General features: G+C 45.8%; 1 protein-coding gene across 3 annotated transcripts in view; it reads left to right on the top strand.

Moving 5' to 3' along the window:
* abtb2b (ankyrin repeat and BTB (POZ) domain containing 2b) overlaps positions 1 to 8,510 on the top strand; it is a 256,347-nt gene extending 247,837 nt beyond the window's left edge. For all 3 annotated transcript variants that reach the window (XM_038808241.1, XM_038808239.1, XM_038808242.1), the window contains 3 exons: positions 1,942 to 2,010; positions 5,121 to 5,234; positions 7,388 to 8,510. In XM_038808241.1, coding sequence (XP_038664169.1) covers positions 1,942 to 2,010; positions 5,121 to 5,234; positions 7,388 to 7,585 — 381 coding nt within the window. In that variant the 3' untranslated portion in view covers positions 7,586 to 8,510. The remainder of the gene's footprint in view (positions 1 to 1,941; positions 2,011 to 5,120; positions 5,235 to 7,387) is intronic.
* Positions 8,511 to 15,389: the final 6,879 nt, after the last annotated feature.

The raw sequence follows: 15,389 nt of genomic DNA, 5'->3' as shown, positions 1-15,389 counted from the left end.
TTCCCAGAGGGAGTGTTTCTGATGATTCTCCCCCACTCTACCCATGTTTCTGTACCGCGGAATAATAGAGGTTTTGTGGTAATGTGAGATGAAGATGTCCATGCCAGCGATGGTAAACCGCCATGGACCTCACTGGAATTCATTGCTCATCTCGGAAGCTTCCCGTTTGCCCTTCGATGCGGAGTTCAATTCAGATTTCTATTGTAGCAATAAATGACGGAGAGAAATCAAATTCCTCAATCACCAGAAATGCTCCCGAGTTCGAAATGCTAACTGAATAAATAATACTCTCAAAAGCTGTTGAGTGTTAACAGTCAACTTTGGCGCTCTGAAACTTTACTCTTTATTTCGCCATGTTCTTGCACTCGGTTTAATTCTTGTCTTTCGCTGCCTTCACTTTTTCCTTCTTCCTTTTTCTCATTCCTCAGCTTCTGCAGTCTGTAACTGGCCACCAGAGGGCACACAGCAACAGTAACGGCCAAGTTTCTGCCTCCCTCACTTGCTAACAATATTTCACAGGGCAGAGGCAGAGTGAATCAATTTTCCGTCATTCCATGATCCAGTATCATTTTTGGGGGCGTCGCTGGACTGGGCCAGCATTTATTGCCCATCCCTAATCACCCTTAAAGTGAGTGGCTTGCTAGGCCATTTCAGAGGGCATTTAATAGTCAAACACATTGCTATGGGTCTGGAGTCACGTGTAGGCCAGACCGGGTAAGGACTGCAGATTTCCTTTCCTAAAGGACATTAGTGAACCAGATGGGTTTTTTTACAACAATGGTTTCATGGTCATTTTAATTCCAGATTTTTATTTAATTCAAATTTTGCCATCTGCCCAGGTGGGATTCGAACCCAGGTCCCCAGTGTGTCTCTGGATTACAATGCGACTACCCCACCGCCTTCTCTAATACAATCCACTGTATCAAAACCAAGAACACTTTGTTTATCAACAGGATTTTATGCCGCCTGCATTCAATACTTTAGTGAGACCTATGTGTGACTTGCTGTCGAGTATTGTCTATTGATATTCACTAGTGAGCAACAATTATTCTCAAAACTCTGCCTTCCAGCCAATTGCACACACAGTTTCCGGCTATTGTAAAGTTCCTTTGTTAACATGGTCCGGGGTTCTGCGTCCGTCGAGATTCCCTTTCCCGCTGGCAGCGCACCCTACCCGAGGGTTTCCGGCGGTGTGGGGTGGCGTCAATGGCAAATCCCATTGACCATAAGACCATAAGACATAGGAGTGGAAGTAAGGCCATTCGGCCCATCGAGTCTACTCCACCATTCAATCATGGCTGATGGGCATTTCAACTCCACCTACCAGCATTCTCCCCGTAGCCCTTAATTCCTTGCGACATCAAGAATTTATCTATCTCTGCCTTGAAGCCATTTAGCGTCCCGGCCTCCACTGCACTCCGCGGCAATGAATTCCACAGGCCCACCACTCTCTGGCTGAAGAAATGTCTCCGCATTTCTGTTCTGAAATTACCCCCTCTAATTCTAAGGCTGTGCCCACGGGTCCTCGTCTCCTCGCCTAACGGAAACAGTTTCTTTGCGTCCACCCTTTCTAAGCCATGTATTATCTTGTAAGTTTCTATTAGATCTCCCCTTAACCTTCTAAACTCCAATGAATACAATCCCAGGATCCTTAGCCGTTCATCATATGTTAGACCCGCCATTCCAGGGATCATCCAGGGACCAGTAGCGGGAAGAGAGAACCCGCTGCCAGTGAACAGCGTGCCGCTGAAAAACACGCGGCTGGGGACTGGAAAATCCCACCCATGGATTATCTGCAATAGGCTGCATTTTGCATCAAGTGTTGATAAAACCTCAGTCTCATTAATTTTAAGGATATTTCTTTATAGAACAATGTGGAAAATAAGAGTGTTATTCCTGTTTGATGCTGTTCTGACCCGAGCTACCCTAATATCCCTCTAGATGATGATGCAATACTTGTATTACGGTGATACTGAATCGATAAATATCCCCATTGCTGACGTACTAGAGGTAAGCGCATTTACTCTCAATGTTACTGGGAAAACCTGCATATAAAGTATTTAGCACAGAACAAGTCCCAATCGATTGTTCCAAGACAGGTTCAGGCTTGGTTGTGATGCCCCCCATAGTCAAATGGTCTGTCAGGACTCCTTGATCCAAAAACCAGTAGCTGCAGGTGTTACAGCTAGAAAGAGCTAGGTCTCCTTATCTGAGGAAGGGCGTACTTGCCCCGGAGGGAGTGCAACAAGGGTTCACCAGACTAACCCCTGGGATGGCGGGATTGTCTTCTGAAGAGAGATGGAGGAAACCGGGCCTATATTCTCTAGAGTTTTGAAGAAGATGAGGTGATGTCTCTAAAATTTAACAAAATTCTTCCAGTGTGTAACTGGGCAGATATGGAAAGGATGTTGCCTCTGGCTGAGTTTAGAACCAGAGGATACAGTCTCAGAATAAGGGGCAGGCCATTTAGGACTGAGATGAGGAGGCATTTACTCACTCACAGGGTGGTGAATCTTTTGAATTCTTTACCCCAGAGAGCTGTGGAACCTCGAGCATTGTGCATGCTCAAGGTAGAAATCGATAGATTTCTAAATACTAATGACGTCAAGGGACATGGGGAAGATTCAGACTTAGTTTGATGCCCCCCATAATCAAATGGTCTGTCAGGACTTCTGGTCCAAGTTAACACTGGTGATGATAATGACATAGCTGTCAGCATCTATGGATCCGTACCCCAGCAAAAGCCAGGAGCTGGAGATGTTAGAGTTGGTGTGGGAAAGGGGCACTGAGGTAGATCATAGAATTTACAGTGCAGAAGGAGGCCATTCGGCCCATCAAGTCTGCACCGGCTCCTGGAACGAGCACCCTACCCAAGGTTAACACCTCCACCCTATCCCCATAACCCAGTAACCCCACCCAACACTAAGGGCAATTTTGGACACTAAGGGCAATTTATCATGTCCAATCCACCTAACTTGCACATCTTTGGACTGTGGGAGGAAACCGGAGCACCCGGAGGAAACCCACGCACACACGGGGAGGATGTGCAGACTCCGCACAGACAGTGACCCAAGCCGGAATCGAACCTGGGACCCTGGAGCTGTGAAGCAATTGTGCTATCCACAATGCTACCGTGCTAACAATGATAAGGCAGAGCCTGTTCGAATACTGGAGCAGGCTTAATGGGCTGAATGGCCCATCTCTCCTATTTCCTATGTTCCTAAGATGGAATAATATACCTGTTCCTTTGGGAGTCAGTTTATTGATCTTGCTTTAAAACAGAAAGTATGTGATCTAGTTGAGATTGTATATCAGTGTGTAATGTCTCCGTGGGGGTGAAGTTCCTAAGTTAGGCACGAAAGCTGCGTTGCTGTCAAGCCTTTCCCTGTCCAGCTGTAACTTGGGCAGAAATCCTCTGAAAATTTACCTCCTTATCTACAAGGTCTTGGATTAAGTTTAAAAATGTAAATGATGAAATGAATAGAGAACGGTTTATAACCTTCGCTGATCTATCAACACAGTGTATGTTTGTGCCCAGTTAAATCAGCATGGACACAGTAACACGAAAGTTAAGGTTAGAAATGTGCTGGAAAACGGAGAAAGGTGCAATGAAACAAACTCAAATTGTTGCTGATAGTTATTTCCATTTCCTTGTGCACATTTCAGAAATCTCTCCCCATGTGTCCCCTTTATTGTCCCCTAAAACTATTGGAAAATACCAGAGAACAATTCCAGGAGCATTGGCCACGCTCCAATACTGCACCTAAGCAACCTTTTTCAATCATGGAACCATTTGAGACTTCCGGTTAAATCAGCACATCCCAAAATCAAACTCTAACGTGACGGGTGATTGGGGACAGACTTTGGGGAGTCAGGAAGTGAGTTACTCACAATCTACAAAGCACAATTCAGGACTGTGATTGAATACTCTCCATTTGCCTGGATGAGTGCAGCTCCAAAAGCACTTGTGTAGCTGGACACCATCCAGGACAAGACAAAGCAGGCCCATTCACCACCCCATTCACCACCCTCAATGTCCAGTCCCTCCACCACCAATGCATAATGGTAGCAGTGAGTTACTCACTGCAGGATTCCTAGCCTCTGACCTACTCTTGTCCCACAGTATTTATATGGCTGGTCCAGTTCAGTTTCTGATTTGTTTATTGTTTATTTGTTTATTGTCACGTGTACTGAGGTACAGTGAAAAGTATTTTTCCACGAGCAGCTCAAACAGATCATTTAGTACATGAAAATGAAATTAAATAGAAGGAAATACATAAGAGGGCAACACAAGGTACACAATATAAATAAATAGGCACCGGCATCGGGTGAAGCACACAGGAGTATCAATCAGGTCAGTCCATAAGAGGGTCATTTAAGAGTCTGGTAACAGCGGATTCTGATCAATGGTAACCCCCAGGTATTGAGATTCAGTGATGGTAACGCCATTGAATGTCAAGGGGAGGAAGTTGGATTCTCTGTTGGCGATAGACACTGCTGGACACTTGTCAGCCCAAGCCTGGATATTGTTCAGGTCTTGTTGCATTTGGAGATGGACTGCTTTAGTGTCTGAGGAGTTGCGAATGATGCTGAACATGCACATCAGCGAACATCCCAACTTCAGACCTTATGATGGAGGGAAGGTTATCGATGGTTGGGCATAGGGCACAGAGGGTACTACTCATATAATAGCAGACTGAACATAATTAGCTACTAAAATAAAAGGAAATATCCAGCTCCTTGAACACTTTTCCTATGAGAATTCACAATATTAGCTGATCTTTTGAGGTGGTGTCGAGTGAATTTCAAGTGCTTTCCTAGAGTTGTGAGTAGACACAGGCCCTCTATAAACCTCTATGGAAACACATGGGGAGAGCCAAACAGCACACAATAAAATTCAACAAAGTTTTCACTTGGGTAGAGGGGCAACAAGATTTGTTGAAGCTGCCACAAATCGCATCAACATGCATACATCAGGCACCAACCAATTACTGATACAGGAAGGGGTTCTTCATTTCTGATTCAAAGAATTCTGATTGTATTGCCTCACATAAGAAAATTAACCTGAAAACAATGTAGTCGTGTTTTATTTGGTGTCTTTTTCTCTTTTGTTTCTTTAGCTGTTATCTGCTGCAAGTTTGTTTGAACTTGAATCATTACAAAGACATTGTGAGATCATCTGCACCCAAATAATGAACCAGGAAAATGCAGTCATCATTTATTGTTACGCAAAGGTAATCCCACTGACAAATAGTGTTACCCTCAACTAACTTCATCAAGATCATAAAACATCAAAGAGCAATCACGCACAGGGCGACTTTGTTCCCAATAAAATCGTAGAGTTTTACAGCAAAACAAAGAGGCCAGCCACCAAGCTCCTATCTATTCTAATCCAATTTTCCAGTACTTGATCCCACAGCCTTCTATACTATGGCATTTCAGATGCTACATCTAAAGGCTTCTTAAATGTTGTGAGGGTTCCCACCTCTCCCACCCTTTCAGGCAGTGAGTTCCAGATTCCTACCACCATCTGAGTGAAAAGAATTTTCCTCAAGTCCCCTCTTAAATTTCCAGTCCTTACCTTAACTCTATGCCCCCTTGTTATTGACCCCTCTACTAAGGGGAACATTCCTTCCTATTTACTCTACCTGTGTCCGTCATACTTTGTACACCTCAATCAGCTCCCCCCCTTCCCCCACCCCCAGCCTTCTCTGCTCGAAGGAAAACAACCGCAGCCTAACGAGCCTCTCTTCATAGCTGAAACGCTCCCAGGCAACATCCTGGTGAATCTCCTCTGCACCCTCTCCAGTGCAATCACATCCCTCCTATAGTGTGACGACCAGAACTGCACACAGTACTCTAGATGTGGCCTAACCACATGTGGGTTTCCTCCGGGTGCTCCGGTTTCCTCCCACAGTCCAAAGATGTGCGGGTTAGGTGGATTGGCCATGCTAAATTGCCCGTAGATTGTTGGGTTACGGGTATACGGGTTACGTGGGTTTAAGTAGGGTGATCATTGCTCGGCACAACATCGAGGGCCGAAGGGCCTGTTCTGTGCTGTACTGTTCTATGTTCTATGTAACCAGTGGTTTATACAGCTCCATCAGAACCTCCCTGCTCTTATATTTCTATGCCTCAGCTAATAAAGGCAAGTATCCCATATGCCCTCATAACCACCTTATCTACCTATCCTGCTGCCTTAAGGAATCGTGGACATGCACCCCAAGGTCCCTCTGGTCCTCTGTACTTCCTCGCGTCCAACCATTTATTTTGTACTCCTATGCCTTGTTAGTCCTTCCAAATGCATTACCTCACACTCGGGTTAAATTCCATTTGCCACTGTTCAGTCCATCTGACCCGCCCATCTGTATCGTCCTGTAATCTACGGCTTTCCTCCTTCCTGGCCATTTACCGCATCGCCAAACTTTCGTGTCATCTGTGAACTTACTGCTCAGACCTCCTCCATCACATCTAGATCAGTAATGCACACCACAATGTCCAAAAACCAATGGTATTCTCATCCAAGCAATACATTTACCTTTGATGGGTTATTTTTTTTTTAAAGTATGTTTTTCAGCTCTTCATTTTGACAGCTGCCAAGGGAGTGAAACTTTGTAAGATCAAACACTTTCCAAACCAACTATCTTTCTGGTATATTTCGGTGATGCCGCTCGTTCCGTGTAATGTTACTATTCGTGTTCTACCAGACTGGGAACCAAATCAAACCTTTTATTTGGGACCTGAACAGTCATGAGCAATGGAGAAGACCTGGATCCTTGCAACTGTTAAAGCAGAGTGCTGACCTTGTGTCAACTTAACCTGTAAACTGATGAAAGGGTAACATTCTAGTCAGCGCCAGCAGTTTCGTTTACTGTACAGTAGATATTTGTACATAGGTATTTGAAAAGCAGCAAGACAATTCTCCACATGGCTTGCCCATTGTTTATCCCTCAACTAACAAAACTAAAAAAAAAAAGCAATCTGGTCATTATATGTGAGATCTTGCTCTGACAAATGAGACGCAACATTTGTCTACATTATAACAGGCCATAAAACACTTCAGCATGTCAGAGTGGCAGGAAAGATGTGTATAAATACTTTCTTTCAATTACCCCTTTGAAAGTTCATTCCATACACCCAGCACCACGTAAGGTTATTAAATCTAAATTGTCTTTCCTTCAAACCATTCTAAATTGAAGTCTTTGTGCACTTGTCGTAGGAATTTGAAGTAACATCTGGGCTGCTCATTTTAAGGATGTCTAAACACCATTCTCTAAATGCCACTCAAAAAAAAAATGGAAAATTGCATTGATTTAGCACCCGGCACATTGACTGCATGGTGCGGGAAGAGAATTGGAATATCAACTGTACATTTTGTTATCCTCAGATACACAATGCTACTGAGCTGCTTTCTTACACTGAGAGCTATTTCCTGAAGAACATGAGTGCACTTCTCAATCAAGACTCTTTCAAGCAATTGATTTATGGGCGCAACAGCAAATTGCAGGGACTGGACCCCCTACAGAGCTTGGACATGGCACTGGCCAACAGAATGAGGTCACTCTACATCACATCAAGGGTGTGAAACGTTGATCAACAAGAAACTGGAAATGACATTATGTACAGTACCAGAGCCCCCCAGGCGGACATCGCTTCGCCCAGTGCTTTTCCTTCCCTCCCTTACTTTGTGTCAGTTGGCTCTTTGGCAATTCGATAAACTTCAGCTGCACCAATTGGTTATCCGCAGTAAAGTATGCTTGATCATTTTCATGCTGGTTATGCAAAACCAAATCAGGAAAAGTTGACATCTACATTTGATATTTGTATATAATTTTTTACCCTCTGGTATGTCTCCCAGCTATATTGGAGTATTGGTGAGGGTCTATCTGAGCTATATTCCTCTTGTCCTGACATGGGGCAGATCAGATCAGCACAATGCCTTTGCAAATGAAAAGTAACATATTATCCTGGCCTTTTCTCAAGCTCAAAGCAGCATAATGAAGGAGGAGCTGAGAAAGACAAAAATTTCAACCTCTACATGGAGATGACAAAATCAATTGAATTCCAATTAATGCACCCTGGACACAGGACCTCTATCACTCTATTTACAGGTGTTATAAATAAAAGATTGTAGTCAATGCTATTATTATTATTTTGGCGAATTATGCTTCAATAAACATTTGGAGTATGAATGTAACAAGAACAGAAGATACTGGAAAAACCCAACAGGTCTGCCAGCGTCTATCAGGAGAGACGCAGAGTTAGTGTCATTAACCCTTTGTCGGAACTGAAAGGAGAGAGAATGTTGGAGAAAAGGAAACAGCGACAAAAAGTAGCAACTTTAAGAACAAAGGACAGGTGGTCTGATGAGAGTTAGAGAGGGTGTCCACCTTCCCCTCCGTTCCAGAACCAGGATAGGGTCCCCCTTGTCCCCCCCAGAACCAGGATAGGGTCCCCCTTGTACCCCCCAGAACCAGGATAGGGTCCCCCTTGTCCCCCCCAGAACCAGGATAGGGTCCCCCTTGTCCCCCCCAGAACCAGGATAGGGTCCCCCTTGTCCCCCCCAGAACAAGGATAGGGTCCCCCTTGTCCCCCCCAGAACCAGGATAGGGTCCCCCTTGCCCCCCCCCCCCAGAACCAGGATAGGGTCCCCCTTGTCCCCCCCAGAACCAGGATAGGGTCCCCCTTGCCCCCCCCCCCCCCCCCAGAGCCAGGATAGGGTCCCCCTTGTCCCCCCCAGAACCAGGATAGGGTCCCCCTTGTCCCCCCCAGAACCAGGATAGGGTCCCCATTGTCCCCCCAGAACCAGGATAGGGTCCCCCTTGTCCCCCCCAAAACCAGGATAGGGTCCCCCTTGTCCCCCCAGAACCAGGATAGGGTCCCCCTTGTCCCCCCCAGAACCAGGACCGGGTCCCCCTTGTCCCCCCCAGAACCAGGATAGGGTCCCCCTTGTCCCCCCCAGAACCAGGATAGGGTCCCCCTTGTCCCCCCCAGAACCAGGATTGGGTCCCCCTTGTCCCCCCCAGAACCAGGATAGGGTCCCCCTTGCCCCCCCCAGAACCAGGATAGGGTCCCCCTTGTCCCCCCAGAACCAGGATAGGGTCCCCCCTGTCCCCCGCAGAACCAGGATAGGGTCCCCCTTGTCCCCCCCAGAACCAGGATAGGGTCCCCCTTGTCCCCCCCAGAACCAGGATAGGGTCCCCCTTGTCCCCCCCAGAACCAGGATAGGGTCCCCCTTGTCCCCCCCAGAACCAGGATAGGGTCCCCCTTGTCCCCCCAGAACCAGGATAGGGTCCCCCTTGTCCCCCCCAGAACCAGGATAGGGTCCCCCTTGTCCCCCCCAGAACCAGGATAGGGTCCCCCCTTGTCCCCCCCAGAACCAGGATAGGGTCCCCCTTGTCCCCCCCAGAACCAGGATAGGGTCCCCCTTGTCCTCATTTGTCACCCCCAGACTCTGCATTCAAATGGTAATCCTCACCCCCTGCCCCTTCCCCAGCTAGCGTGATGTCACCACTAAATGCATTGTCCCCTCACCATCACCCTCCCAATCAGCATCTCCCAGTGACCGCGCTCTCCGTGACACCCTGGTCCACTCCTCCATCATGTCCAACTCCCCATCCCCTTCCCCCTTGCAAGCGCCGAAGATGTAACACCTGCCCCTTTATCTCCTCACTGTCCTTTACCCCAAACTCTCCTTTCAGGTTACGCAGCGTTTCACTTGCGCCTCCTTCAATTTGGTTTATTGTGTTCCCTGCTCCCAACGCAGACTCCTCTACATTGGGGAGACTAAATGCAGACTGGGTGACCATCTTGAGGCCCACCTTCGCTCAGTCCACAAGCGTGACCCCAAACCTCCTCTCACTTGCCATTTTAACTCAGCACCTTGCTCTCCTTGGCCTGCTGCAATGTTCCAGTTAAACCTGGTGCAAGCTGGAGGAGCCGCAGCATCGCATCTTCCAGTTGGGTATTTTGCAGCCCTTGCGACTCGACATTGAGTTCAGCAATTTTGGATTGAAACCTTTCTTGTCCTTCTTAAACCCCTATTTTGTAATATTCCATACATGTATTGCCTCAATGCAAACCCCCCTCCCCCCTCACACACCTCTCCCACACCAGGTCATCTGTCATTTATTCTTAAAGTTGCTATGCTATCTTTCAGTTTCTTTTGCTCTCACACATTCTCCCCTCTTTCAGTTCTGACAAAGAGACTATGGACTTGAATCATTAACTCTTGCTTCTTTGCTGATGGATGCTGCCAGACCTGATAAGATTTTCCAGCCTCCTCCTCTTGTTCCCTATTCCGGCAAACGCAGTGTTGTGTTTATTATATCGCAGTGTGTATGTCCTGGTTATAGACTAGTCATGAAGAGGTCACAATGCCTAAATACAAAGATGCACAGGACATGATATGGCTGAAAGTTTGACTGTACAGGTTGAAATTCCTTTGTGCATTATTTTTTGAGTTGCATGGTTAATGGATTTATATCCGTTTTCATTTGGCTGGTTTAACGAGATTAACAACCAGTAGAAACAGGTTAATGTCTTAGTTAGAATAACAATAAGAATTTTCTGCAAATGTGTGAATCGGCTTATTAATAGTAGCACAGTGGAATTTCAGTCTGTGTATTAGCAACTTAGCATTGATACATTGAACGCACAAGACTTAATAGTTGCCCTAATAATCAATTAACTGAAAGTAATGTGTGTCATAAAGAAAAGGGCTGTATTATTGATTACATAAAACTGCCAAGACAGGTATCTCTTCTTTCGGAAGTAGATATTCAAGATGTACTTACTGATTTGTGAAGCCTTGTCTAGAGAAATATGCCTATCGTAATAGAGATGGGATCATAGATGATTACATGTACAGAATAGTTTAGCCGGATAGATCAGCTTCCCACTCACATGTGGAATCATTGTTTACATCACCAATGTAGCACTGTCAACGTTCCAAATTTCACAACTACATGGTATCCAATACCTCAGCACAGAGTTGTTCATTTGCTGCCCATCCCTAATTGCCCTTAAAATGAGTGGCATTTCAGAGGGCAGTTAAGAGTCAGCCACATTGCTCTGGGACTGGAGTCACATGTAGGCCAGATCAGGTAAGGATGGCAGATTTCCTTTCCTCAAGAACATTTTTTTTAAAAACCCCCATCTGGTTCACTAAACAACAATCGATGCTAGATACTGTAGATTCCCGTACAGGTGCCGGAATGTGGCGACTAGGGGCTTTTCACAGTAACTTCATTTGAAGCCTACTCGTGACAATAAGAGATTTTAATTTCATGCTAGTTTCATGGTCACCGTTACCGAGACGAGCTTTCAATTCCGGATTTATTCATTTGAATTTAAATTCCACCAGCGGCCGTGGTGGGATTGGAACCCATGTCTCCAGAGCATTAGCCTGGGCCTCTGGATTACTAGTCCAGTGACATTACCATTACACCACCGCCTCCCTTTTGTTATAGTAGAAATGCTATAGAGAAAAAGTGAATCGGTTTCTTAAATCTGAGAGATAGCTGCCAAGAAATGGGAAGTGCTCAACAAATCCCAGAGTCTCGCCTTCAACGTGTATGGGAGGTGGAATATTTGGCTGACCAGGTTTGGGTTGATATATGAATTTTGTTTTGGCCGCATTCAAGTACAGTAGAAGTTTCCTGACTGGAGAATTCTAGAAATCCAGAGTGGGTTGCAACTCTGGCTCAGAGCGGCAACGACACTGCAGTCGTCTGCAAATTGTACATCATGTATGTCTGGGGATCAATTGGCATGGAGGCAACAGAGGTTAAAGTTTTCCCTCTAGGTGGTATTTCACACTGACACACGAGAGCAGTTGATAGAAACATAGAAAAGAGGAGCAGGAGGAGGCCAATCAGCCTTTCGAGCCTGCTGCGCCATTCATTATGATCATGGCTGATCATCCAACTCAATAATCTGATCCCCTTTGCCTCAAGTGCCATATCTAACTGCTTCTTGAAAACATACAATGTTAAGGCCTCAATTATTTCCTGTGGTAACGAATTCCACAGGCTCACCACTCTCTGGGTCAAGAAACCTCTCCTCATCTCTGTCCTCAATGGTCTACCCCGTATCCTCAGACTGTGACCCATGGTTCTGGACAGGCCCACCATCGGGAACATCCTTCCTGCATCTACCCTGTCTAGTCCTGTTAAAATTGTATAGGTTTCTACGAGATCCCCCCTCGTTCTTCTGAATTCCAGCGAATACAATCCTAAGTGACTCAATCTCTCCTTACAGGTCGGTCCTACCATCCCAGGAATCAGTCTGGCAAACTTTGGCTGCACCCTCCATGCAGCAAGAACATCCTTCCTGAGATAAGGAGACCAAAACTGCACGGAATATTCCAGCTCACCAAGGCCCTGTATAATTGCAGCAAGACATTTCTGCTCCTGTACTTGAATCCTCTCGCTATGAAAGCCAACATATCATTTGCCTCCTTTACCGCCTGCTGTACCTGTATGCTTACCATCAGCGATTGGTGCACAAGGACGTCCAGTCCTCGTTGCACATTCCCCTCTCCTAATGTCATTTAGATAATAGTCTGCCTTCCCGCTTTTGCTACCAAAGTGGATAACCTCGCATTTATCCTAATTATGCTGCTTCTGCCATTCATTTGCCCACTCACTCACCTTGTCCAAATCACACTGAAGGATCTCTGCATTCTCCGCACAGCTCACCCTCCTACCAACTTTGTGCCATCTGCAAATTTGAAGATTTTACGTTTTGTTCCCTCATGCAAGTCATTAATATATATTGTGAATAGCTGGGGTCCTAGCACCGATCCCTCCGGTGCCCCACTAGTCACTGCCTGCCATGTGTAAAAAGATCCATTAATTCCTACTCTTTGTTTCCTGTCTGGCAAACCGCTATGTTGTTTTGTTCACCAATGGATTCACCCACAACTTACTGGGAAGCAGACTGGTGAATATCAGCTGCCACTGTGGATTCACAGTTGAGGAATTGTTGACAATGTCCTTTCCAGCATTGATGGATAGTATTCTTATCCTTAAGAAGAGATGCCATCCTCTGAGTGAAGGGGATCTTGTCCATTTGGTCTATAGATGGTCCTGGTGGCTTCAAAAAAGTTTGGCGTGTTATGGCCAGTGTATGGTTAGATTCCTTGGGCTTTCTCTCCCACCACATGTCCTTCATCATCCAGATTTGACTTTGGGAGTCAGCTTTGAGATGTTGGAAAGTTGCCTGCTTGACTTGTAACCTTGGGTTGTTCTGCTGGGCAACGAAGACTGCTCGTTTTTGTTCCAGGAAGTCACATATTTCAGCATTGTTTCCACTGTACGATAATAATCAAACCCAATGGTTTGGACACAGGCGACGAGTACACTTGACTTTATTTGGTCCCATTGTATTGGAATCAAGTTGGATGTGTGAAGCTTTGCCCAGTCCATCACACAAACCCACCTCCCATCCATTGACTCTGTCTACACCTCCTGCTTCCTTGGGAAAGCGGGCAGCATAATCAAAGACCTCTCTCACCCGGGTTATTCTCTCTTCCAACTTTTTCCATCGAGCAGGAGATACAAAAGTCTGAGAACAAGCACTATTCAATAACAGCTTCTTCCCCGCTGTTACCAGACTCCTGAACGACCCTCTTATGGACTGAACTGATCTCCCTATGCATATTCTCTACTGTTGTTCGCGTTGTACTCTGCATGCTTCACCCGATGTTGATGTCTGTGTATTTACATTGTGTATTTATCGTACGTCCTATGTTTTTCATGCATGGACGATCGGTTTGGACTGTACGAAGAACGATACTTTTCACTACCTTGGTACACGTGACAATAAATCTAAATCTAATCTAAGCTGAGTTTTCAATGCCTCTTTTCGGTCAGGCTGAGAGATTGTACTTCCTCTTGAATTTTTGGGCCTTGTGATGTTTTGGTGCAAGGTGAATGTTCATCACCCATCAAATAAGTTGATGATCTGTCCAGCAGGTCTCAGTCCTCCTCATGGATCAAGTCTTCAATCTTTGACCTGAATTATGTCATTATACAAGAGATATCAATGGGTTTATCTGGGATGCCTCCATGTAGTTTTGTGTTTGTCCTTGGGGGCGTTTGTTATAATGAGGCTATGCTGTCATTGGCTTTTCCCAATCCAGTTTCCCAGTAGCTTCACACCTCATCTGAGTCACAGCCAACCCTGGCATTAAAGACCCCAGAAAGATGATCTTTTCTTCTTTTGGGATGGCAGTGAGGACTTCATCAAGGTCAGAATAGAATTTTTCCTCAGCATCTTCATCAGAATTAAGACTTGGGACATGAGCACTGATGATGGTGGTATATCGATTAGAATTGAGTTGTAGGTGAAGTGTCATGAGTCTTTCATTCATATGATTTGGGAGTTCTGGCAGTACATCTAAGATCCTATTCCAATGGCAAAACTGACTCTGTGGACATGAGGGACACTGTCAGCTTTTGCTTCCAGTGGAAGGTGCATCTCCCTGTTTGTCCCTTCAGGTGCCCCTCCCCAAGTAGGCGGGTCTCACTGGGGACAGCGATGTCAATTTGGAGACTTGATAGCTCACATGATGCGACTGCAGTTCTTCTTTCCACAAGGTCACTCCCGAGATCTGTTCCACCATTCCAAGTTGCAAAATGTCCTTTCTTTGGCCTTGCAGATGGTGGTCCCATAGGGTGTGGTTCCCCAGCCAAGTGGTAGTGGGACAGCCTATTTTAAGGGCAGCTTTTCTAGCCCCCTCTCCATTTGGGGGTGAGCCGAGGATATCCTGAAGGGGACTTGCGCAGTCACCTCTGTCCCAACACAGGTGTCCAACTGCCTCCACGTTTGTGTTGCTGATTGTGTGCCGATTCTTGACGATGGACTCTCAGCCCTGTCCCTACACCAATTCTCCATCGCCCAGGGACCAGGCAAAATGATGGAAGGATGTGACTGTGTTTAACCTGGGGGTTTTGCAGGACCATCATTCTTCCTACGCTCTTGATGAGTTGGTGGTCAGATTTCAGTGCTGAGCCACGATGATGGGGAGCATCTTGCTGCTGCAACTTTCTTCTGCCTTTACAGTCAGACCCAAAAGTCCTCAATGGTGGAACAGGCGACAGAAACCGACTGATATAAATAGGAGACATTATAGGAAGTGTTGGTTTTTCATGGTCTACTACCTGCTGAATATTCTTGCACCCAGCATCTCAAATTCATCTTTAATAAATTCAAACAGCTCAGGTCTCGGAGGTTCTGTACTCCATTCAGAAACCTATGGTTTAATCTATAAAACCAGACTACTAGCCAAATGGATGACAACAGCCCATGCGTTGAAGTCATTTAAAGGACAAGAAGTAAAAATTAACTATGTGGGAAGCTTTACATGAGCATATAGGGAGGGA

Source organism: Scyliorhinus canicula, chromosome 9 (genome assembly GCF_902713615.1).
Source record: "Scyliorhinus canicula chromosome 9, sScyCan1.1, whole genome shotgun sequence".
In the NCBI taxonomy this organism is placed as follows: Eukaryota; Metazoa; Chordata; class Chondrichthyes; order Carcharhiniformes; family Scyliorhinidae; genus Scyliorhinus; species Scyliorhinus canicula.
Note: the sequence above shows the minus strand (reverse complement) of the source record. Positions and strands in the feature narration are given on the sequence as shown.